The 23,507-nt window shown below is 42.6% G+C and overlaps 2 protein-coding genes across 2 annotated transcripts in view; one reads left to right on the plus strand and one right to left on the minus strand.

Annotated features, from left to right (window-relative positions):
• The window catches only part of GPR137B (G protein-coupled receptor 137B), a 499,787-nt gene that overhangs the window by 91,666 nt on the left and 384,614 nt on the right, over positions 1-23,507 (plus strand). The window lies entirely within an intron of this gene.
• The window catches only part of HEATR1 (HEAT repeat containing 1), a 34,086-nt gene that overhangs the window by 8,107 nt on the left and 2,472 nt on the right, over positions 1-23,507 (minus strand). Inside the window, exons 4-32 of the mRNA XM_081114328.1 lie at positions 22,088-22,229; positions 21,480-21,581; positions 20,892-21,032; positions 19,967-20,178; positions 19,696-19,829; positions 18,738-18,840; positions 17,805-17,915; positions 17,323-17,440; positions 16,005-16,112; positions 15,667-15,762; positions 15,198-15,286; positions 14,337-14,548; positions 13,895-14,016; positions 13,013-13,204; positions 11,293-11,476; positions 11,016-11,152; positions 10,075-10,267; positions 9,039-9,208; positions 8,553-8,711; positions 7,087-7,329; positions 6,670-6,801; positions 5,786-5,889; positions 5,486-5,629; positions 4,742-4,860; positions 4,522-4,643; positions 4,101-4,229; positions 2,215-2,445; positions 1,399-1,525; positions 348-508 (exon numbers count right to left, since the gene is read on the minus strand). Of these exons, the coding sequence (XP_080970454.1) occupies positions 348-508; positions 1,399-1,525; positions 2,215-2,445; positions 4,101-4,229; positions 4,522-4,643; positions 4,742-4,860; positions 5,486-5,629; positions 5,786-5,889; positions 6,670-6,801; positions 7,087-7,329; positions 8,553-8,711; positions 9,039-9,208; positions 10,075-10,267; positions 11,016-11,152; positions 11,293-11,476; positions 13,013-13,204; positions 13,895-14,016; positions 14,337-14,548; positions 15,198-15,286; positions 15,667-15,762; positions 16,005-16,112; positions 17,323-17,440; positions 17,805-17,915; positions 18,738-18,840; positions 19,696-19,829; positions 19,967-20,178; positions 20,892-21,032; positions 21,480-21,581; positions 22,088-22,229 (4,237 nt within the window). The remainder of the gene's footprint in view (positions 1-347; positions 509-1,398; positions 1,526-2,214; positions 2,446-4,100; positions 4,230-4,521; positions 4,644-4,741; positions 4,861-5,485; positions 5,630-5,785; positions 5,890-6,669; positions 6,802-7,086; positions 7,330-8,552; positions 8,712-9,038; positions 9,209-10,074; positions 10,268-11,015; positions 11,153-11,292; positions 11,477-13,012; positions 13,205-13,894; positions 14,017-14,336; positions 14,549-15,197; positions 15,287-15,666; positions 15,763-16,004; positions 16,113-17,322; positions 17,441-17,804; positions 17,916-18,737; positions 18,841-19,695; positions 19,830-19,966; positions 20,179-20,891; positions 21,033-21,479; positions 21,582-22,087; positions 22,230-23,507) is intronic.

Below are 23,507 nucleotides of genomic sequence, written 5' to 3' on the forward strand. Positions count from 1 at the left end.
CTTCCCAGAGCAACTGTTTTCTGACACTACAATCAGATCACCCTCGTCATACTGTAATAACTCTATTTCCTTTACTTTATTTTAATTACAATCTATTCATTTAATTACATTCTACAGCTATTGGTAATATCTGTAAAGTACTACTAAGATTCAGAAAACTATAGCAAATCAATACTCATTCACCTACCAATTATGGAATGCTGATCTTCCTTTAGCTCATAACCCGATTTTAAGATACCATGTGTCATGTTTTCATGATACCTGCCAAGCTCTTTTTTCTAGTTTAAAACACAGTTCCTTCGGAAAAAGCAGTCACTGTCTCATACACGTATCTGAAGAACACACACCTTTCTGATGAAGTGGCTGGAAGCCAGGAGCTGGGCCATGAAGGACACGGACAGGAACTTGAAGTGCCGCAGCTGCTTGGCCGTGTGAGCGTCCACACTGAACACCTGCAGCACCTCCCCTGCGGCTTCGCTCGGAGGAGATGCCACTTTGGGAACGGTTTCTGCAAAAGAGCAACAAAATCGGTGGCCACACTCCTCTTCGACCTCAATCTGCAGACACAGATACAGACACAGAGAGCACAGGAAATGGGTACATGTCTGAGAGAGGCACAGAACCCGTTAACCCAGTACACTCAGTTTTCCCTTTTAAATGAGTGAAAGCCCGGCTGGCGTGGCTCAGGGGTTGAGTGTCGGCCTATGAACCAGGAGCTCATGGTCTGATTCCCGGTCAGGGCACATGCCCGGTTTGCAGGCCCAATCCCCAGTGGGTGGTGCGCAGGATGCAGCCGATCAACGATTCTCTCTTATCATTGATGTTTCTCTCTCTCCTCTCCCTCTCTCTCTCTCTCTCTCTCTCTCTCCCCCCCTCCCTCCCTCTCTGAAATCAACTTTTAAAAAAATGTAAAAAAATAAATTAGTGAAAGGCACGAATACATTTACTAAGGAAGTACCCCGCAGCCCTGAGAAGTGTGTGTAAGACCAAAAGAAAAACAAAACAAAAGCAGGGCAGCTGAGCCAAGCAACTGGAAGCCAAAAATGTTGTACAAGGAGCCTAATTAATTTCTGAAGCCTCAGGCATGTACTTGGTGGCCACATCAGACTGAAGTCTTCAACATTTAATTCTAAGAGGTGGAAAACGTCCTAAAACTTACCCCGCAAGTCCCCAGACCCATCTTTCGAATACGCTTGGCTGTTGTGCTCTGAAAGGCATAGAACTAAGAACACGCCACACATCCAGCCAATGTCACTGGCGCGCAATAATGGAATGTTCTCCAAGTCTCCTATACATTTCAGTGTTTCGTCACCACTGCTTCTCTTCTACAAAAAAACTGCCACCTCTTCCTACCCCCGACCGTTCAGTTCAACAGGAAGTAAGCCCCCGTTCTCTCACCTTCCTTTTCCTCCGGCAACCTCAGCAAGTACTGGAGGATATTCATCAAGCTTTGTATCTGCTCCTGGACACTAAACTCACAACAGACCGAGATCCAAAATTCAGTGTCTGCTTCCAACATGGCATCCTGCATAGAGAAGAGACACAGGTAGTAAAACTGCATCTGTCCAATTCATGTTAATTAATAAGCACAATAAGGGGAATGTCGTAAAAATATTTCTTAGCCACAGCGTCACCACGTTTATTCCTCCAGTCCCATGTATCACCACGGGACCGAGCTCCATACCTGAAGAGCCAGCCCAGGGGGGTTGCAAGCACACTCCAGGCGAGTCTGCGTGACGACTTCCGCAGAACTGAGCACCCTGCTTTACTCAGATCAGGTCTAGATCTGTTCCCAGACCCAGCCTCTCATCTAAAAACAGTCCTGACTGCTCAGTCCCATCCTCATCTATCCAGCAGGGCTCCCCCAAACATGCCCTGCATCTTACTGATGTGGACACTCTTCCCTTTCCCAGTGAGATGCTTTCATAGCCACTTTCAAGAGACACTGTTTAATCCCTCACAGCTGTCCTGTTGGGCTCAGAGCAGAACCACCCGCAGGGCACCAGACCTGCACCCTCAGCGGTGCCTGTGGCTGCTGTGGGATCCAGAGCCATGGCTCTGAAACGTTAAAGACTGACAGGGATCTGGAAGAGCAGTTCTCAGCCAGCATGGCAGGTACTGCCCTCGGAACATCGCTGCCCACAGTTCAGCTGGAAAAGATCACAAACCTGAGGGAAACACCCGTCCTGCACCCCACCCGCCCCACACGCTGACCTTCTCCCCGCAGGCGGCCGCCAGCGCGGTCTTTGTGATGTACTGTTCGAACAGCAGGACGAGGAGGACCCAGAGGAATCGGGCTGCGCCGAGGGTGTCGACGAGCTGGACCAGGACCGGCAGGCGCCTGTGCTCTGGGACGTGCGGCAGCGCATCCACAAACACTCCCGTGATCTTCACCACGATGGCCTCCACGTTCCGCGTGACTTCCACAGAGTCTCCGCCGTCAGACTGCAGGGTGGCAAGCAGGGTCAGGGGGCGAACAAATAACCCCCCCAGAGCAGGCTTTAAATGGGCAGGACACGGCCTTCCTGTGTGCCCAACGCTACTGAAATAATTTTAATAATCAGAGGCCAATCAGGAAATATTCGAGAAGGATAAATTACATCCCAGGCACTATTTGGCCCTGAGGGGAATACTGAGTGTAGGATGTGAGCCCGGCCGCAAAGGAGACTCATCAGAAACAAGACACCGGGGTGAGGAGGGCACAGGAGGCACTACATGGCAGACCCCAATGCCAGGCACTGAGAGCAAGCCTGCTTTCGGACGCCCGGGGAGCTGCGGAGACCAGGCAGGGTTTGTGTTTGCTCGAGAAGAGTGGGTACGACAGAGCACAGAGAGGCCACGAGCTCCTGCCGTTTCAGAATCAAGTTCAGACCATTCTTCTCTGGGATGGGTGCTCATCACAGAGCTGTTCCATAAATAAAAGAATGAACAAACCAACGCCCTCTACTTCTGTCTCGATTCTCTGCCCCCCACAAATCAACCACATGGCACTTTTCACACTGTGCACCTTCCCGGCTGTGCCTCTGCTCGCGCTACTGACGACGCTGCCACTTCCTGGGCGAATCCTGCACTTTCCTACCAATCACGTGGTTTCTTAGGAAACTGGTCAGCCTGGCCCAGGTGGACTTTCCCTATTCTGGACTTTTTTTTTTTTTTTTTATATTTTATTGAGTTTTTACAGAGAGGAAAGGAGAGAGATAGAGAGTCAGAAACATCGATGAGAGAGAAACATCGATCAGCCGCCTCCTGCACATCCCCCACCGGGGATATGCCCGCAACCCAGGTACATGCCCTTGACCGGAATCGAACCCGGGACCTTTCAGTCCGCAGGCCGACGCTCTATCCACTGAGCCAAACCGGTTTCGGCGCCTATTCTGGACTCTTAGCACTTACCTATTCTATTGGCAAATACAATGACAAGGCCGAGTTTTTCTGAGTATATACGTGTGTGTGTGTGTCCTGTTTCACTAACGTGCTGGAAATGGGGAATACCAATCTAATACCAAGATTCAAAGGAGACAGTGCTGATATGGTCATCCCTGGAATGGTCAGTCAACAACATAAGATACGACCAACAACAGTGGGGGTAAACAGAGAACTCAAGGAGATGACCAACCTCTTTCATCTGCGAGGCCACTTTTTAGTTCAAATGGTCCATCCTTACAGGCAGAGACTACGTCTCCCTCATCTCTGAGCGCTTAGCTCTTAGAGAGAGCTTGTACATGTCTGTGGAATTGCATAGTAAGGCTGCCACTGTAGCTCTAACGCTTCCTATCTTCATCGCCCTACACAAGGGTTATTACCAAACTGATGCAATGTCCTGAAATACACAGTAAATGTAAATTCACTTTGTCAGAATAAAGTCAAGGCACTTTTGTAGTTATATCCTTGTAGAATGCATATTTATTCATATTTTGGAAAAGACATAATTTTCAAGATTACTTCTTAGCTTCATTGTCTACAATTTAAGAGGCACTAATACCTGAGCATTTTAGAAAGGCTGGTAAATGTCACTCATTTACTGCTACTCGAAGTTCATATTATACAAAATTTTAAAAACTGTAGAAAATGATACTAGCAATGGTTTAAAGACAGCTCACCTGAATAAGTGCCGGAATAACCATTTTCACTGTCTTGTTAATAACTTGAAAACTGTAAGTATCATCTAGACGCATGACGTTGGCTCCCATAAATGTAAAGATAGACATAATATTGTGTAGAACTTTATCCTGAAAGAAAAGACATTTTTCAACACTTTCTATTTTAAACAAATCAAGTATCAATGATTCATTATACCTCAGCAGTAAGAGAAAAAACTCAGTTTTAAAATGTGCCAAGGATTTAAAAAGACATTTCTCCAAAGGTAAACAAACTTCCATACACCCATGGAAAGAGGCTCAACCTCATTAGTCATCAGGGAAATGCAAAACCCACAAGACACCACTTGGCACCCACGAGCCTGTCCAGGGAAGACGGAAGCACCGGGAACACCCGTGGAAGCCCCACGCCACGCGTACTTACAGGAAATATCCCGGCCACAGTCCCCAGAAGTAGGAGGGCGTGGTGGTGGGTCTGAGGCATCTCCGAGACGCGGATGCACTGCACGATCAACTCCACGTTGAACTTCTCCTCGTCCAGAACGTCTGCGGTGGGGAGAGGTACACAAGCTGTGGGTGGCAGGCACGGTCCTGCCGGAGGTGAACAATCTCCCACCTTCCCCTCCAACGAAGCACGCACATACCTTTTGGTATTTTGCCGCCGTCTGGAGAGAGCTTTTGGCAGATGTTGAGCAAACAGCTGAGAATTAGCTGTTTGGTGTACTCCATGTTCCCCTGCTCCAGAGGCAAAGGCTCTAAGCACCTGCAGGATCCGGAAGAGGACGGGATGTGAGAGCTGAATGATGTCAGTCAGTGACAGCCCATGACCACTGTTCAGCACACATGTTCAATAAGGAATGACTAGGACGTTAACATTAAACATCAAGTCTATACACAGGCTGGAAGATTTCGAATTCTAACTTCTCATACAGGCAGGTGCTTATGTCAAATTACCTCTCCTCCCTACTGCACTTTCCATCACCCTGTGTAGAATCTAAGAATTGATTTGCCTTTTGCCTTTCAGATGAAAGAACACACCCACAATTCAATGGCACTCGCTATGGCTCTCTATCTAATAATTTACACCTAAAATATAGACTGGGTGTGGCCTTGTATCTTTAAATACAAGCAATGCAGCCCCGGGGACACGGCACTGAAAGGAGAAAGTGGACTGCAAGGCAGGTGGCCACCTACTACACAGCCCAGGATGAAGGTCAGCGTGGGCACTGGCAATGGGTCCTAAACCATCCTTTTTGTCTTTCTACAACAGTTCTTAACTTGCTCTACTTTACAGACCAGCGAAGCAAGAGAAAGAAGAGCGGGAAGTAAAATAAGATGAGGAGGAATCAGAATCCCCTTCTCTCCTGGACCAAAGGCAGGACCGTTACCTCGACAGCAGGTTGAAGAGCATTGGGATCAGGATCTGAGGGTTTTTGAGCTTCTTTTTGTGCTGCAGTAGTTCCAGGATGAGGGTTACTCTTTGCCAGTAAGAACCTCCAACGTCCTGAACAGATTCTAGGTCTTGTGATTTCCTGGGAAACAGATGTGACAACAAGTTGGAAAAGCAAATACTATTAGCGCTAAGAGTAAATACACCTGATTATGCCAAATTGAGAGTATGGAAAAACCACAACGGTTTTATCACATTCAAGGCCTGGAGCAGCATGCTCCCTGCAGTCACAGCTTACTTCTGCTGCATCTTCTGCCTTCTTGTTTGCTGAACTGTGCCCAAGGACTTTGCTTTATCTGGTGGCTCCAGTTCTATTCTGACCTGCTCAGCGTTGACGGAAATCTGAAACGTGAAAAAATGTTGATGCCATACCTCACAGGATAAAATTAAAGCAGTGAACGTTGACTGAAAGCGATGCAGTGAACACCTCCGTTCGCTTTTATGTCTCCCTATGACTCTGGAGCCCAGGCCAAACCCCAAAGGCAAACACCACTAACGACTCTTCTGTATTCCTTTGAAAACTTCCCGTATGCTGACAGCGGTGTAAAGATGGAACGAATAAAACAAACAAACAGGAGCATATGGCACACACTGCTCTGTACCTTAATTTGTTTCACTTAATTTGCCTTAGAAATCTGAGTAAATACACGGTAATTTCTGAGAATGCTGAGCGCAGACACTAGGGCTACCCAGGCTCTTACCCTCTGAGCATGTGACTTCCAACAACGGGGTAATTAGTGCTTATTCTGATATATGCTGGGTCTCAGTGGACACACAAACCAACACGCAAGCTCTCAACGTCACTCCACACGCATCATTAGACAACATTGAAGTTAGGCAGAATGAGCTGTTGCTAGGTGAGCACCCGGCCACCACTCATTCCAACAAGCAGATCCCCTCTAACACCATTAAACTCCAACTAACACACACTTGCTACCTGGTTAAAACCATAAATATTTCAGACACTAAAAACAACAGTGAAGATTTCTAATTCTGATTTAGCACTTCTCTATGACTGCCTTTTCTGTGGATTTTGGTAATGGTAACATTGGACATTCTAAAAGCACTGTACACGGAGGATCCTTCAACATGGTGTTACTTGGAAGAGAACAAACAACTTACCCCTTTAAAAACACTGCTAACAGTCTGAGCACAATGGGAATTTTTACAGTTCACCAGTAAGTCAAACAATGTGCACAAAAGCTTCTGCTGAACTTTTTCATCTGATATAGCAGCAAAAAATGGCTTTGTAATCTAAAGGTTAAAAACAAAAAAGAAAAAGGCATTGAGCTCAATGAACAAACTTTAATCCCTAAAACATTCTTTACATCATTCTCTTACAAATGTAAAATTGTTCCCAATTTTGTCATTTAAAATGCAATACTTTTTAATGACTCATGTACATCACTGTTTTGCCAAGTGGGTCAAATAAATCATATTCCTTTAAAACATGTCCAGTCCAGTTCATCTTCTCCAAGTAAAACATCACACATTTTTAAAAGCTTGAATGTGCTTTTGTTTCTGAAAGAAGTCACTGACCTTTTCGAGGGCTGTGATCTGAACGGATGGCATGCCCGTAAAAAGTTCCTCCGTGGTGTGCACAGCTTTTATGAATATGTCTAAACTCTTTGGGTCCTTATGTAACAGAGAAGCTGAATATTCATTATATTTTCCCAAAATGAGATGCAAAACAGTGGCCTCGTCTTTCAGGACAGCCGAGGGCTCCTTGTGGATCTTTTCTAGCAGTTGCTCAGCCATAGGCAAGAGCTGGGCAAGCACCATCTGAAGTGTGGAAAGTTGATTAGTAAACAGTTACCACACTGGTCCATGTTTTCTTGCTTTAACAAAGATCTGCAAAGACATCCTGTTGGAAGCCTGGGAGCCTAGCCTGGAGAAAACCCCTCAATATTGATGTCCTCTGGGACATGGGATGACTGTTAACCCAATTAAGTACTCAGGTCCCTTCTATAGCTTAGTCTACAATGGATGGTCAAAAAGCTCTACCCTTCAGGGATCAATGGAGAAACCTGAGTGTCCCAAGACTTTCTGAAAACAGGAAATACAAACAAAACTGAAGTTTTAGATTATAAATATTAATTTTAGCTTTTTCTAAAACACTGCACCTTTCCCTAAGTGTTTCCAGCTTGGTATAATTAATATTAATGCAAATAATGTATGTGAAGGCTTTAACTAATGCCAGCAAAATATGGCTTCTGGGCCCATCTGCTCACATACTGTCTCCACTACCACAGCAACAGAAGGCAGAGCTGAGCAGCTGTACGAGACTGTGTGCCCTGCAGGGCCTAAATTTTCACTACTTGGTTCTTTACAGAATAAGATGGTCAATTCCTGTTTAAACTACGCCCGGGATGACACACAGCTGATAAATGCCATGTTTGCTCCCACCAGGAAAATACAGTCAGATGTACTATTCCACCCGTTAGTACGTCTCCACCTGCAGTCAGTCCGAAGCTGGGGGAGCACAGGCACTTGGACACCAGGACGAGTGAGTGGCAAGAGCAGCACACCCCGTCACATCAACAAGGCCCCGGAACCCCGCTTCTGTACCACAGGTTTCCTTGACAACATAATGAAAGCTGTGGATTTCCACCTGGAAAGTGTACAACTTTAAAAAGTGAGCAAATGGTTTGGAATGTCTGAATATATCACCTCGTGGAGGATTTTCACCGGAAGCACAGACTCAACCCAAGCTTTTCTGCAGCGCGCACCTCCAGGGGTTTCCCCATGTGACTTTAAAGCTCATGTAAAATCAAGTCAGCGATTCGACAGGGATAACACACAACTTTAAAACGGGAAGAAACGCACCAATATGTGCTTTTGGTTTCCCATGTGTTTTTCCCCATCACGATGCTTCCCTCCCCAAATGAGTAAGAGAACGTGCATTCTGAAGGCGTGCGTGTGACTCTGCCGGCCTCGCCGGTGCAGCAGTGTTACGGTGACCTGCCGTGACACCCCATGGCATCCGGGCCACTCACTGCACTCACCTCACTGTTGACCCCCTGAAGCACTTTCAGCAGATCTTTGGCAACATAAGATGGGCAACTAGATACACAGTAAAGCAGGTTTTTCAAAGTTTCAGACAACTTCTGATGAGACTTCAGTTTTTTCTCTCTCTGGAGTTCCTCGAATAAAGTAGCCAAATCCTAGGGAACCAAAAAGAAAATTGGAAAAGAAGAGTTAAGGAACTATAAGGTTAAATGTACTAATTATGGAGGGTCATTTTTCATTTCCCCTGAAACCTTAACAGGAAAAGACATTGGTGCCCCTTAGCTTACTCTCAAAAGCCAGGCACTTGTCTTCTAGCAGCTATCTTTAAAAAATGGGGGAGGAAGATGTGCAAATATTGACATATCAGTTTCTAAATTCAGAGACTAAACTCAAAATCCTTACAAAGCAAGTCAAGAGCGGAGGAAACCACTCAGGTGGACACAAGGTGCGCGCACACGCAGCCTCCTGTGCGGGTGAGCTACCTGGATGACGTAGGAGGCATCTGAGGTGACCTCCTCTGCTTTGGGAGTCACGTGCTCAATCACCAGGTGCAACTGGGAGGCCACACCCCCAAGGGCCTGCAGACAGTGAACAGCCGCTCTCCGCACTTCCTTTATGGGGCTCCCCAGGTTAAGGAGAAGAGATGCCACTACTGAAACCAAAGGGAAAAAAATGTAAATAACAATTTAAAGACAGAAAGCAGCATAAAATTTAAATAGTACCCCAGAGTACATAATGAGAAGTTTTACTCCCAACTCACACTCCCTCTCCAAAGACCATTCACTGTATCTGGTATTCTAGAAAAATGTTAGACAGATGCTGGTAAATTCTTTGGAAAGTACACAAATGAGAGCACAGTGTAGATACACTGTTCTGCAGAAACTGCAAAACATTCTGGGAGTGTTTTCCACACAAAACTAAAACCATTCTTTTTAAATTGTACAGGTCTTCCCTGATTTTCCGTATGTTTAAAACCAGTACCTCACTGGAGAAAGTTTCGATTTCTAGACTTTTTGCATTAAAACCGCTGCAAACACCCCTGTATACACAACCCTGTACAGTTGTGTGGAGGAAGTCACCCATTAGTGCATCGTGCTTTACAAAGATTTTGTCCTGAATTGATGTTTACTGTGACTTTACTTCCCCTTTGCCGGAATTGAACCCGGACCTTCAGTCCACAGGCCAATGCTCTATCCACTGCGCAACACCAGCAAGGGCTGACTTCACTTTTCAATGCAGAAATTTTAGTTCAATACTGAATTATATTATGATGGTTTGGATTCATCACCTATCACTTCTATCATTTGTTTTAGTGAGATTTTGCAATTGACCTTTGTAACTTAAAAGCAATACTTAGAAGTAAACAGTCTATTTAGTTGGGGGGGGGGGGACACATGCAAATGCTCTATTTAAAAATCTACAAAAAAGGAATTCTCCAAACGACAACCCACACATACCACCTACAGAGAAGGCTGAAGAGCAGTCACAACAGGACAACGTGACAACGCTCCGAAGTACCTGGGGAAGACATGGAGGCCAGCTGGGCTTTGCTCTGGGGCGTCTGCGAGGCCAGCACTGCACAGCCCATGTACAGGGCCTGCGTCTGTAGCGCTGTCTTCACGCGGCAGCTCAGTGGGTTGGAAAGGCTAGACCCACAGGTCCATACAACAGAAAGGAACTTGAATAACTGAGACACATCTTCTAGGTGTACCTGAATTAAACAAAACAAAACAGTGAAGTTTAAATTTTACTAAATATAGGTTAGTTCCTAGTCCCTTTCCCTAGTGTACAATTATAGAAAAAGAATACTTTATTACAGTATTTTGTTTTGTCTAGCCACTTACAAATTCTACATTTGGTAGTTTAGCAAACTAGGAAGTATGCAAATAAATTCAGAGGACTGATATTCAGAGGACTCGCTATGGCTTGCACTTGAACACATTTAACAACCAAAAAACCGATCGAGTACTCTAAGCAGAACAGCGAGAAGAGTGGTGTCAGGACGCCTCACACAGGAAGTCCTGTGAAGACGGAGTGAACACTGTCCACTGTGTCAAACGCTGCTCAGGAGGCAGGCAGACAAGAACAAGGCACTGACCTCTGGCCCAGGCAGCACGGAGGTCACTGGCGCTGTGACAACGTTTCTTCCGAGTGACTCTGAATATACTCAATCACCTTTCCGAACATCAATTTCTCGTGGGCAATGGCATGAACCCACCAAGCAGACTGATTACACAAGTGACCAGGCCTAGCCCACCGGGAGGCAGGCGGCCATGTCAGTCTCGGTCAAACCTCCTGACTGGGGCCCTGATCACAGCGCTGCTTGGCAAGGCCAGTGTTTACCATCAAATGCTCTTTGCTGTTTAAAAGTCTACTTTCGCTTTCACTCAAAACGGTCATAACTAGAATATCTGCATTACTTGAAAGGGAAGAGTACGCCTGAGAGAAGAGGCTCGCACCTTCATGAACAGCTTCATCAGCACCCGGAAGTGCGTGCTGTCGGCACCACTGAGTATGATCTCGAAGAGCCCGATGAGCAAGCGCAGGTAGTCTCTGCCGTCTTCCTCCAGGCGGTCAGGGTTCCACCACACGCCACCTACACGTATGTGACGAAAGAGACCGTGCGTGACTTATGTGAACGCTGCGGGGCCTTTTCACTCAACACAAGCCCAGCCGTGGATCCAAGAACTCCGTTCTCCAGGGTATCCCATTCAAAAGATTCCCGCCTTGTCCTACCTTTAGGAAAGGATTTAGGCGCCTTCAGTGCATGAATAAAGTTTTTCAGCGAAAACAGGAGTAACACCGAGTCTTCCACGGCAATCCGCTGGGCAGTGCGGACCTGCTGGATGTAATGTGCCCACAGCTGCACTGGCATCCCTCTGTCCAGCACCAGCTCAGCATGCCATTCCGGGGGCACTTCCTGAAATGGCAAGGAAACAAAGACAGCACAGATTTAAAGAGGCCCACAGGTGGACTGCAATGATGTATGTGGCTGAATAATATGGGAACTTCCGTCTGTATGTGAATTTAGGTGAGAATAACTTGAATCAGGTTTTTAAAGAGGTCCACATGTTCACAAGACAGAAATGCGTTAACCATGGCCTCACTTTACCTACGTTTTCTTAAAGTGCCAGCTCTAAAAACAAACGTGATCCATATAAATTGTGTTTATGAAACGGCACCTCTCTAAACAGAAAGAGGAGTTGCATTTCCAGGAGATCCGTAAATGGACTGTTCTCCTTTCACATTTTTACTGGCAACCTGAAGACGATACATGGTAACATCTCTACCCCTGCAGGTGATTCTAAACAAGTACCAAACTGCTACAGTCTTTAGGAATTATACTATACATGCCAAAAGGAAGCAGGAAAAAAGGTGCAGGAAAATGACAAGAGGCTGCACACAGGCGCGTGCAGAGTAGTAACTTGGACAAAAACAGTCCAAAGCCAGACTCACATGATACAGTCGTCAGTGAATTCTTGGCTCAATGTGCTGCCACGGCCAGAAGGTGCTCCTGACTCTCAGGAAGGGGATTAAATATGAAACAGAAAATCACCGTCCCTACATATATCGAAAACACTCAATCTGTCCACCCTCTTGCACCGAGAACAAATCCAGTCCAGGCCATAGCACTTTTACAAAAGATAACAAAGAAGTTAAAAAGGGCCTGCCTGCGCTAACTTTTTAAAATGTGAAGATTTATTCCTTTACAGTTTACATAACTTTAGCTATCTGTGGCCATGACCAGAACTTACAAAATCCTAAGGGTACCTGTCAATGTGAAAAAGATATAATTCGTTTGGAGGACAATTAACAAAATACTATTATATGGGGAAGGTATTATTTTTTGTTGTTGTTGTTTTGTGCTTTGTTTTTATTTGCTTTTTTTGGCGACTGTCTGAAATTTCTATAACCTTGCTCCGGATGCAGCAGGGCAAGGCCTCAAACCGTTCCATAATGTTCTAGCAAGCACTGTAGGAATGCACAGGGTCACCCCAGACCCAAGCACGCTGGAGGCTTGCAGTCTAGGGCAGATATCAAAAGAACAATCTATTACCTCAAGATGTGGTACTTAGTAAAGATATAAACTAGTAACTTAGGAACACTCAGAGACAGCGAGAACCAAGTCTAATATAACACAGAAGGTCTGTTTTCAGTAAACGGAGCACCAGGAGTCTTTTGTTCAAGCACAGACACATCCAGTGAATTCTCCACCACTAAAGGCAGTCAGGCGCAGCTTAACCAATTAACTACCCAGTAAAGATGACACAGACACAACACTGCGACCCTGAAATCTAGATTTTCGGCCAAAGGAAGAAAGCACCAGATCCACTCTCTACGCTGCCAAGGCGGCTCCACATTCTCTCCAGCCCCGAGCAGCCGCACCTGGGCCTCCTGACGGCCAGGCCACTGCCGCTCCTCACCACGCAGCTTCCCGGGCACGGTGCCTCCTTACCACTGCAGTCAGGACACTTTCCAGCTTCTTTATTTTTTTCTGCAGCAAACTGAAGACTCTTATCGCAAATGGAAAGTGAGTTCCTTTTGAAGATGAACAGCAAGAGACAAGCACGGCCATGATCACGTGAAAAGTCACTTTCTGCTTCAGGCTAAAGGACTCCTTTTCCCCAACGCTGATTAAATCCTCCACCTTCAAAAACAGACAGGGTCCATTACTGGTTGCTCTTGGTTTGCGCCAATTTTCTCTCCCTAAGGCCTACCCTAGGTATTGTGTTTTGCATGTCAAGTCAGATGACAAATATAAAACGTGAAAATAGTAGTAAGTACTAATTTCTAATTACAAAAATAATTTCAGAAATTATAATGAACATAACTGTACTTGCCAACTGGATAAATGTTTTTATTTATTTATTTATTTCCCTTGACCGGAATCGAACCTGGGACCTTTCAGTCCGCAGGCCAACGCTCTATCCACTGAGCCAAACTGGTTTCGGCAATGTTTTTACAAAGGTGTATTTTAAAACTACATCAAAAGAAATTTTCTCCTCCTTTAGATATTATGCTATTTTAACAAAAATATAACTTTAATATTTTAAATGAGAGAGGGGAAAAAAGGAAGTGAAAAAGTATATATTTTTCTTTCTGGTCCAATATGGAATCACAATGAAATAAATTATATAAAATGTCAAGGATTTTTAATAATCTGCAGAATATACGATACAACACTAAACATGTCTAGAGCAAAACAAATTACTTAGAATGCAAAAGTTATTATTAATAAAATAAATTAAAAAAAGAAGAATCTAGTAAAGCAAATACGGAAAATCACATAAGATTACAGGAATGAAATCTGGGCGATGAACTTCAACAACAGACATACCAGCTTCAACACTGAAGAAGGAGCCCCTGAATTTATATTGTCAGCCAACAACTCAATCATCTTCTGATTTGCTATACCAATTAGTTTGCCGGATTTTGTGCTTTTAATCACATTTTCAAGAGCTGTAAAAAAAAAAAAAATTTAAACACAGGGCCCTTATGCCACCAACACTCACCTAAAGAATCATGTAGAGTAAGGAACCTAAGAAAAATTTTACAATTTTCCTATAAAGGTTTGCTTTTTATTTTCCCTTTTATACAATTCTGAATTTGTGAGTTTCTTTCTCATTGTATATATTTTATCTCAGCAAAAATTTTTTAATCCTGCTGGCATACAATAAACATGATTTCAAATAACAAGTATAGCCAATTTTCAATTGTACTTATCTTCTTTTTAAAGTGTTATCTGTTCATTTTTTCTAAAAAGCGACTGAATTTCTCACCTGCTTTCCAGCCTCTTAGCACAGGGTGCAGAGAGCAAATTCCTGACTTGGATAAATAAATAGCGAGTTTCGTCTCGGCCGACTCCAGGTCATCACTGTCAATGACCATGAATGGAAGCAGATGCACCACCACCTGGTTTGCCAACTCATCGTTTCCACTCAGCATCTCTTCTTTAATCAGTATGTCTGCTGCCCCCTCAAGGACATCATACCTAAAACATATAAAAGCACGTTTGGCTCAGAGACACCTTAGACACTTCAATTCAGCAAAAAATCATTACATTGTTCCAGCTCCAGTGACATCCTCGTCTCCGCATCAAATACGTTATTCAGAAACGCCAGGATGATCACTTAAAATCCACGCTAAGAAAGGAATTATTTGGGACAGTAATTTTAAACTGTCAAGCCCTTTTTTTTTTTTTTTTTTTTTTGAGAAATCACATTAGGTTAATATCACATAAAACTTATCACAATATATATATATATCTTATCTCCACTAGAAATCAGAAATTCATTCATGAGTTCAAAAATTCTCTGAACACATACTACGTGCTAAGAATTAAATACAATGGATACAAAACCCTGCAAATACGTTCTCTTTTTCTAAGGAGCTTAGCGGTTGAGCATCAACGCATGAACCAGAGGTCACAGTTCCATTCCCAGTCAGGGCACATGCCCAGGTTGTGGGCTCGATCACCAGTAGGGGGCGTGCAGGAGGCAGCCAATGATTCTCTCTCATCACTGATGTTTCTATCTCTCCTTCCCTGTCCCTACTTCTCTGAAATCAATAAAAATATATTAAAAAAAGACAGAAAAGAATTTCATCAATTCAAAAGTGTATGAGGAGAAAGGAATACATACCATGCTCTATTTTTTGAAAGTTCTGCTCTTTGAAAGAGATTCAGAAGATTTGAAACAGTCACTTCTGGACTAAAGTGGCTCTTGAAAATCTAGGGAAAGAAATATCCTGAATAAATTTTTACTTGCTTTAAGTACATACAGTGCTTATTAAATGACCTTCAAAAAATAATGAATTACAAATTATCTCCCAGGAATCCTAGTGTAATTTTAAAATTCTATGAGAGCAATTTCTCAAAAGTGGCATTCACGAGCCAATTTCCCATAACCCCAAGGTAAAATTCACAAAGTGCAATCTCATTACTCTCATGAGCTCTCCCCAACCAGGCTGTCTGTGCTCTCGAAAGAACAAATTTACAATGGAAGAATAATTTTCAAATATATTCCTGCCTCCATCAGAGAATCACGTGAGAAGGGCAGGAAAATATTTACCAAAAAAATGTGCATTTCAAAGAACAACAAATTCACTCACCTCAAAAGCACTTATTGCCGACAAAACGACGTCTATACTATCATCACCTAATCGGGTTAAAATAGCTTCTTTTATGAAAGACTCATCGATACTCTCCTGTGCAAGAGAGAAAAAAATATTTAGTTGTTGCTAAAACCTTGTAAGACGTACACCAGAAAGGAGGCTGGGTTTGTGGAAAGCTCTCCGGAACACAGTCATGGGCAACAGGCTCTGCCCTGAATGCAAACGCAAACACCCTGGGCACACTGGCCTTGAACCAGACAACCTCGAAAAGGCCTTTTGAGATGAGTTCACCGTAAGGATAAAAACATCACAAATGAAAGCTATTTGACACCAACCTTTGATGTTTTCATGATATTTTTCAGATGATTAACGGCCAGAAGTCTCACAGGGGCAAGTGGGTGATTCAGACTGAGCATCAAGGAGGTATTGGAATCTGCTAAAAACTAAAGGATTCATCACAATTACCAAATGATTCACCACTAAATCCTAGCAGCACAGGATCAAGAATAAAAACCAGAGAAAACCACCCCACACACTCAGTAACGACTGTCCAATTTCAGAAACCAAAAAGGAAAGCAAAACCTTTGTCTCCAGAACATGGTATGGCTTATAACAGACGAAAAAATTTGTGTTGTTAAAGCTATGATTTCCTGTATGCTTGTCTAAATGTAGGTTTAACTTAGTAACTCAATGAAGTAATTTTGTGTACTTTATATATGTGACTAGAGGCCTGATGCATGAAATTCGTGCAAGAGTAGGCCTTCCTTCCCCCGGCTGCCAGCACCCGCTTCCCTCTGCACCCGGGACCTAGGCTTCCCTCGAAGCCCTGGCTTCGTCAGGAAGGATGGAAGGACATCCAGAAGGATGTCTGGTCTAATGAGCATATTACGCTTTTATTATTATAGATTCCAAAGTGAAAAACACCTGAGGTAAGTCATTATATTAACACCTTAATGAAAATTAAACTAAAAAAACTGATCACTGAAGACCGATGCAATTCCTCTAAATGATACAATAACACTCAAATTAGTAACAACCTACTTCATTTATGTAATTAGACTAAAGAAATCTGTATACCAAGCTAAGATTTGAAAATGAAAGATGAAAGTCTAATTATGAGGGAGAAAAACCAACAATGATGTCTCTTGATAATATTTATTTTCAAGGCTAATTATAAGAGCTACTTAAATGTTTAACTTCTAGTATAAAGATTTAGGATGAATCACCAGAAAACTTCTGAAGTTCTAACATGATCATGAAATAGAAGTCCACCTCCTTTTTTCTGATCAATGACTTAGCCTCCCTGGGTGGCTGCACCACATGGAAAGTGCAGACAGAGGGGAAAGGTTAGGACACTACAACCTGAGTGAGGCCACCCTTTGGTGACTACTACTGAGCATCATATATAGAATTTCCAAACACTGAGTTTTACCTGAAATAAGTACCACATTCAGTTCAAGTCCTGTACTTTTCTCCTGGTATTCAATCCCTGCCTCACAGCCTTACTTCAATAACTAGGCAAAACTGTAAAATCTCTTCTCTCCATAAAACACTCCAAAGAGAGGAGTGAAATAGCCCATTTCCTCCTGAGTTCTTCAAATATTCACACAGATATAGCCCGAACTGCCTCAATTCCTCCGAAGAAAAACTCACCTGGTACTTCCCTCCACTTGTAGAAAGAGAGATAAATTGGTGAAACAGTTCTTGTTTTTTTAGGTCTGTAATTTGCTTTAGGTGTTCCTCTAAGACAACATCTAACGTTCTAGGATATCTGAGAAGAAATTCGAAGAGTTAATTTACATAAAAAATAATACAAAGTTATGAACCACATGTACCCTATGTGTATCAATGACATAAATAAAAGTTTTAAAATTACCGATTGAGACTAAAACTTTAACAGCTAGAATATGTAAAATCAAGTGATAGCGATCGAATTTGTTCCTGTGATTTACAACAACAAAAGAGTCTCTCAACAAAAAAATTATCCTCTAATATTTGAAATATATTTAAATCCTATACTGTCCCTTCCTGGAGGGGGAAAAAAAAGACAGGCTCTTTACAACTCATTTACTATATTAAAATGAAGCAAGAGGCACACATTAACAGAACAAGAGGCATGAAGACACACAACTTACTTGCTTTCTAAAAGTCTGATAAGTGGAAGAAACTGTTCATTAAGCAAAGATGCTTTATTAGGATCGATTTCTTCCTGTGAATTATATGAAATATACTCTTCAAAAAGAAGGCTGCAAAACAAAGCCAGGATTAGCAGACATGAGAGTTACTGTGCGAGTACCTACCATGTCCTAGGTGGTTTAGGAATATTATCTTTAACTCTCATCACCTCCAGGTAGAAAACTACTTATTTCACAGGTACAACACCAGGGCTATAAGCCCTATAACCTGCCTGATGTCAAACAAGACCAGACACAGCCGCTGCCCTGGTGAGCCCCACTGCTCCTTTCAAAGATGAGCTCCCAGTCTGATTCCAGAGCCCAAGCTCCCAACGACTTTACGTGCACACTCCCCTTCCATTCACAAGCCAGTGCTGGGAGCAAGAGCAGGAATGAGGACACACCAGCACGTGGGCACAGGGCCCATGTCACACAAGGGCAAACCTAGATCTGGGCAGCCTGGCCTCCAGAACTGCCTACCCTGCTCTCCTGGGAAGGACAGGGGCAGGGTTCAAGTCCGCATCTCATCGCTATGCCTACATTCTTTGCACTCTATCAAGGTGCCCTTTAAGCAAGAAAAGAAAATGGGAAACTGAACTATTTTTACAGAAAAGGAATAACTTTCACTTGATACCAATCCTTAATAGGAAGCTTCTAGGTGATAGTTACTGAATACCAATTGTTTCAGGCATTTTAGTCCCTTTATGTTTAGGAAACTAAACAGATACAATTTACATGAAGCTATAACCCAAATTTAGCTTAACTATTAACTTTTCATGATCAGGTATAAGCACTAAATATAAGCAAGAAAAATTACTTTTTCTGTTGTCACAATTACTGGACTAAATACTTATGAAAATACAAATCAAAGGCATGTTAGAAATAACCACTTACCTAGCCAACAAATGGTCTAAGTTGTTCTTCAGTGATATGTGTGTAAGTATAGCTTCCAAGTGTTTCCTGTAGATTTGACCATCCATCCCTTCAGTTTCTTCTCCTTAATATATATGACAAGTTAAAATTGATTGGGGAAATGATTTTTGCATGCTTATACTATTATATTCACTTAGAGCAGAAACTTTCCTACAGGAATAACTTTAAAACATGTACACTAAAACTCACTTTTTTGGGTATTTTAAAAATCCATTTTCAAAATTGTCTTTCACATATTTTGTCATTTATATTTTTCAAAGCATTTCTGCATCTAAACTACCCTCATTTATCCTTTATCTAAAGTTCTATGTACTTTTATAAAAAGAAGGATGATCATGCCTAGCTCTTTAATGAAACAGAAATCCAAAAATACAGTCTTTCTCCAGATCTCATTACAAGCAGTTGAAGTTGGGACCTGAACCTAGATCTCATTAAACCTTCCATGGAGACTAGACTATGTCTGAAGACCCCCAGTGGATGCCTGAAACCTTGGATGATACCGAACACTATATATTCAACGTTTATTTTCTATACAAACATACCTGTGATAAAGTTTAATTTATAAGTTAGGCACAGAAAAAGATTAACAACTACTACTAACAATAAAATAAAACAATTAGCCGGGTTGGCATGGCTCAGTGGTTGACTGTTGACCTATGAATCAGGAGGTCCCGTTTCAATATTCAGTCAAGGCACATGCCTGGGTTGCAGACTCCATCTCCAGTAGGGGGCGTGCAGGAGGCAGCCAATAAATGATTCCCTCTCATCATTGATGTTTCTATCTCTCCCGCTCCCTGACTCTCTGAAATTAATAAAAATCTATTTAAAAAGAAAAGGTCTGAGCACAGGCCTGGCTCCTATTTTAAGAGAATTAAATATTAGAAAACACGTTCTGACACATAAAATTGCAACCACGTACCTGTAACGTGATTAATGATGGAGACGACCAGATGCGGAAGCATGTACCGCAGAAGAGGACTGATGTCGTATGTTTCAGAAATCCCACGCAGTATTGTAATAAGATCAGGAACATTGCACAAGTGAGGAAATGGCCTTTGAAGAAACAAGTACATAAGGTGTTGACTTAACAAGTTACACAATAAAGAGCAATTTATCTTAAAAACAAAAAATGATTTAAAATAACGTCAAAATAACATCTAGTTATCATTTCTCAATTCAAGGGTACGTACTTTTTCCCCAGACTCTCTGGCTTCTGCCTCTGCAGCAGCACTATCAGGCAACCCAGTCCCTCCTTGATCAAAGAGGGGGTTTTCGTCAATGTTTTGATGATCTGTGAGGCCAATGAATTGACGATGGTATCTTCCATGGTCACTTTCACAGAAATCTGACATATTATCATATACGTTGCAGCTCTGTAATCTGGTAAAGATGATTTCAATCCCTAAATATTTTTTAAAATATAAGGAAAAATAATGAACTATATATATATTATTTTAGCCTACTTAAAATGTCACTTTACCTTGACAAGTTAGAAATGCCATAAACTGGAGATTAATACTACCTAATGCACACCCCTCAGAAGTGAAAAATCAAGATGCTGACCCCTTTCCTGAGGGACACAGAGAAGACAAGTCTCTCAGACGAGAGGAGGATCTCAGAGGGTCTCCCACTGGAGCCCCCGCCACACATCCTGCTAGGAGCCAAGGAGCTCTTCTTTATATGCAAATTCCCACCCCTGAAAGGGAGACTTCAAGCAGAAACGGTGTCTGAGTGAAGACCATGATCCTGGGACAAGGTGGGAAGTGAAAGCAGTACTTCCAGGGGCTGGGATGGTGGCCAGGACCAAGGCACCTGGGAAGCAGAGACACTGAGAAGCGGGAGTCAGTGTAAACATAATGAGAGCCTGTACCATGTATATCTGGGAGACACTGGCAAGGCCAAATAGCCAATATTTATTTTTTAAGAAGCCCTAATTAAGATCCTACTCTGGTTTTTAAGACCATAAAAAGAGGTCATCTTTTTACCTAAAAGTTAAATCTCATCAACCATCCGAAACTCTCTATTTTAGAATATTTATGTCCAAGTTAAACATTTGAAAGCAAGAACATCCCTTCAAGTACAAAATAATCTGCTATACACTTGAGCAGGGCCGACCTTTTGGACATATGGAAATAGCTTAGCAACTATATTGTCCGATATGTTCTCAGCAGTCACCAAGGCAGACACGATGGTAGAAGCATAAAAAGTTAAGAGAACCCTCAACTGAGCTGAACTCCCAGGATACTCAGCAAAAACCTGGAACAAAAGCACAAACAAAACACATTTAAGGAGTGAAAGGCCAAGTTTAATAAAAGTATAAAAACATGTACAGCTCTCTTCAGCTCCCTCAGGGTGACATTTTAATTTTTACCATCTGCAACATTAAATAAATACACAGATTCCTTGGTTCAATTCAAAGTGACAAGGCTGACTGAACAGCCTTCCTGACATTTTTAGACTGTCTTTTTAAACTGTTTCCACAATCATTATAAATAGAACTTGGCAAGGAATAATTTTTGTAGAAAAACATCTTTTATAATGAAAGACTGACCCACTGCTCACACTCCTGAACAGGAGGGTCTTTTACAAAAGGAACTTTCTCCAACCACCACTGTTACTGGGGAAGGTCCAATACGTTTTCTCCATTCAGAGCAAGAGACCGTTTAATGGAATTATACATTCATGAGACAATATACTACTCACCTTCACAGATTTTGTTACCAAACTGCAAATGAAATCCATGAATCCAAGATCTTTGTAGCAGTGGGTAATCAAAGTTCCTTTAGCTAAGGGCACTCCAGATTGCTGGAAGAGACAGAAAGAACAGCCACTAACTGATCGTTACTTTTAATCCTCACCGGGCTGTTTTTATAGGAAGGAAGAGGGAGAGAGAAACATGGATTGGTTGCCTCCCACAGGGAGTACTGACTGGGGAATCAAACCAGCAACCTGGGTGTGTGCCCGGACCAGGAATTGAACCCATGACCGTTTGGTGCACAGGATGACACTCAAATCAACTGAGCCACACCAACCGGGGCTTCATATGGAACATACAATAATTAATAAATAGCACAGAAATAAGCTCTGTTTCCTGGACTCACAACTGTAAACCTACTTCTGCCCCCCCTCTATGTAAATTGCACAGCCTGTATCAGGTATAAATAAAACCCAGCTGCTATTTAAACAGGAGGTTAGGAAATAAAAGTGATGGAGGTAATACCCTCAGAAGCACCAATGACTTTATTTTTTCCAAACTACATCTTAATCAAGATTTGTACTGATCACAGGTACATGTCATTCAACAATCATACCTTAACTGGCAACAACCAGAACCATTTGTGCTTTGGATTATTAATTTTTAGGAGCTGTATAACCCGCACAAATATTCTTGTCTCATGGTACGGGAGAACACAAGCTATGAGGCTATCTTGATTATACAGGTGGATGTGGAACCTGGGGGGAAAAGCAAACAATTCAAATTGACACAAAACTTACAAGCACGTATTTCCTGACACGTCCAAATTGTATTATCAATGAGCTAAAAATACTCAGAATGAATACTAGTCAAAACAATCCCATAATTATAGGATACAGAGCATTAACCATAGCCCTCTATTTTGCACTGAAGTACTCAACACAGTTCTGCCAATTCCTATGGGGTAAAATATGAAATATCAATACCAAAACCTGTATCCCACTCACTTTCTCTCAACTTTGTTTTAACCTATGATAACATTAACATAACCGCGGGACCACTGCAGTCAAACCAACGGAGAAGCAGCCGGCCACCAGGCAGCCGCGCTCCAGGGTTCAGCTTCCACAGCCCCCTCCGTTCCCTCATTATCGTAATTCTAAAGCCAAAATGCTCATCAGAAACAGAATCATCAAATTAAACCCTACAGAACTGGTCCATGCACTTCACAAAACTTTGTACTGGTCCCTCTAACCTAGTAACGAAAGACAGACTCGTTGATTCTGTCACATACATTAAGTCTGTCCAGCCTTCAAACCCAAGCTTTTCCTAATTCCCCCAGCAGTGACCCCTCTTAACGTGCCTGCACCCCACCGGTGTCTTTCAGAGTCACAGACCATGTGCCTTTTCTTAGTTAGTTTTCTATGTGGTTCTGTGCTGGCCAAGGCACTACTCTCCCCACTAAGCCTTCCTCGACTAACTCAGGGGGTTCTCCAAGCCCCAAACACCGCCTACACCTTCACTGTAGCATTTACTCCAAAACAGTAACCAAGCGCAGCCTACTCATCTTTGTATCGAACTCAGTGTAACATGAATAAGTAAATGTAGACTCAAATGCAAAAGTGCTCCTTACAATAATTGATCTATTTGGGGGAAACTGAATGCTAGAAGGCCCAGGAAAATATTACAGACTTGATTCTTTTTTTTGTCTGAGGAGTTTAATGTTCTGCTAATTAGAAGACCCGGAAAATATTTTGTTTCCTCCATGACTCACTTGCTTCCGAAAGGGAAGTCACTTTATCACCAAGTCTCCAATGAATGAAACAGAAGTATTTCTTTTCTTAAAACGTATATAAGGGGGAATAAACAAAGATGTGTAAGCTGTGAGGAGATGCTAGGAAGTGAGAAAATAAAGCTGGGTAAACTTACTGAGACAACTCCCAGAGAGGATGAAGTATCAGACCTTGGAAACAAACTGGTATCCAACTCACTAGATGTGCGACTGAGGCAACATTAGTAACCGATCTATGCCTGTCTTC

This window comes from Myotis nattereri, assembly GCF_964212035.1.
Source record: "Myotis nattereri genome assembly, chromosome: 20".
NCBI lineage: Eukaryota > Metazoa > Chordata > Mammalia > Chiroptera > Vespertilionidae > Myotis > Myotis nattereri.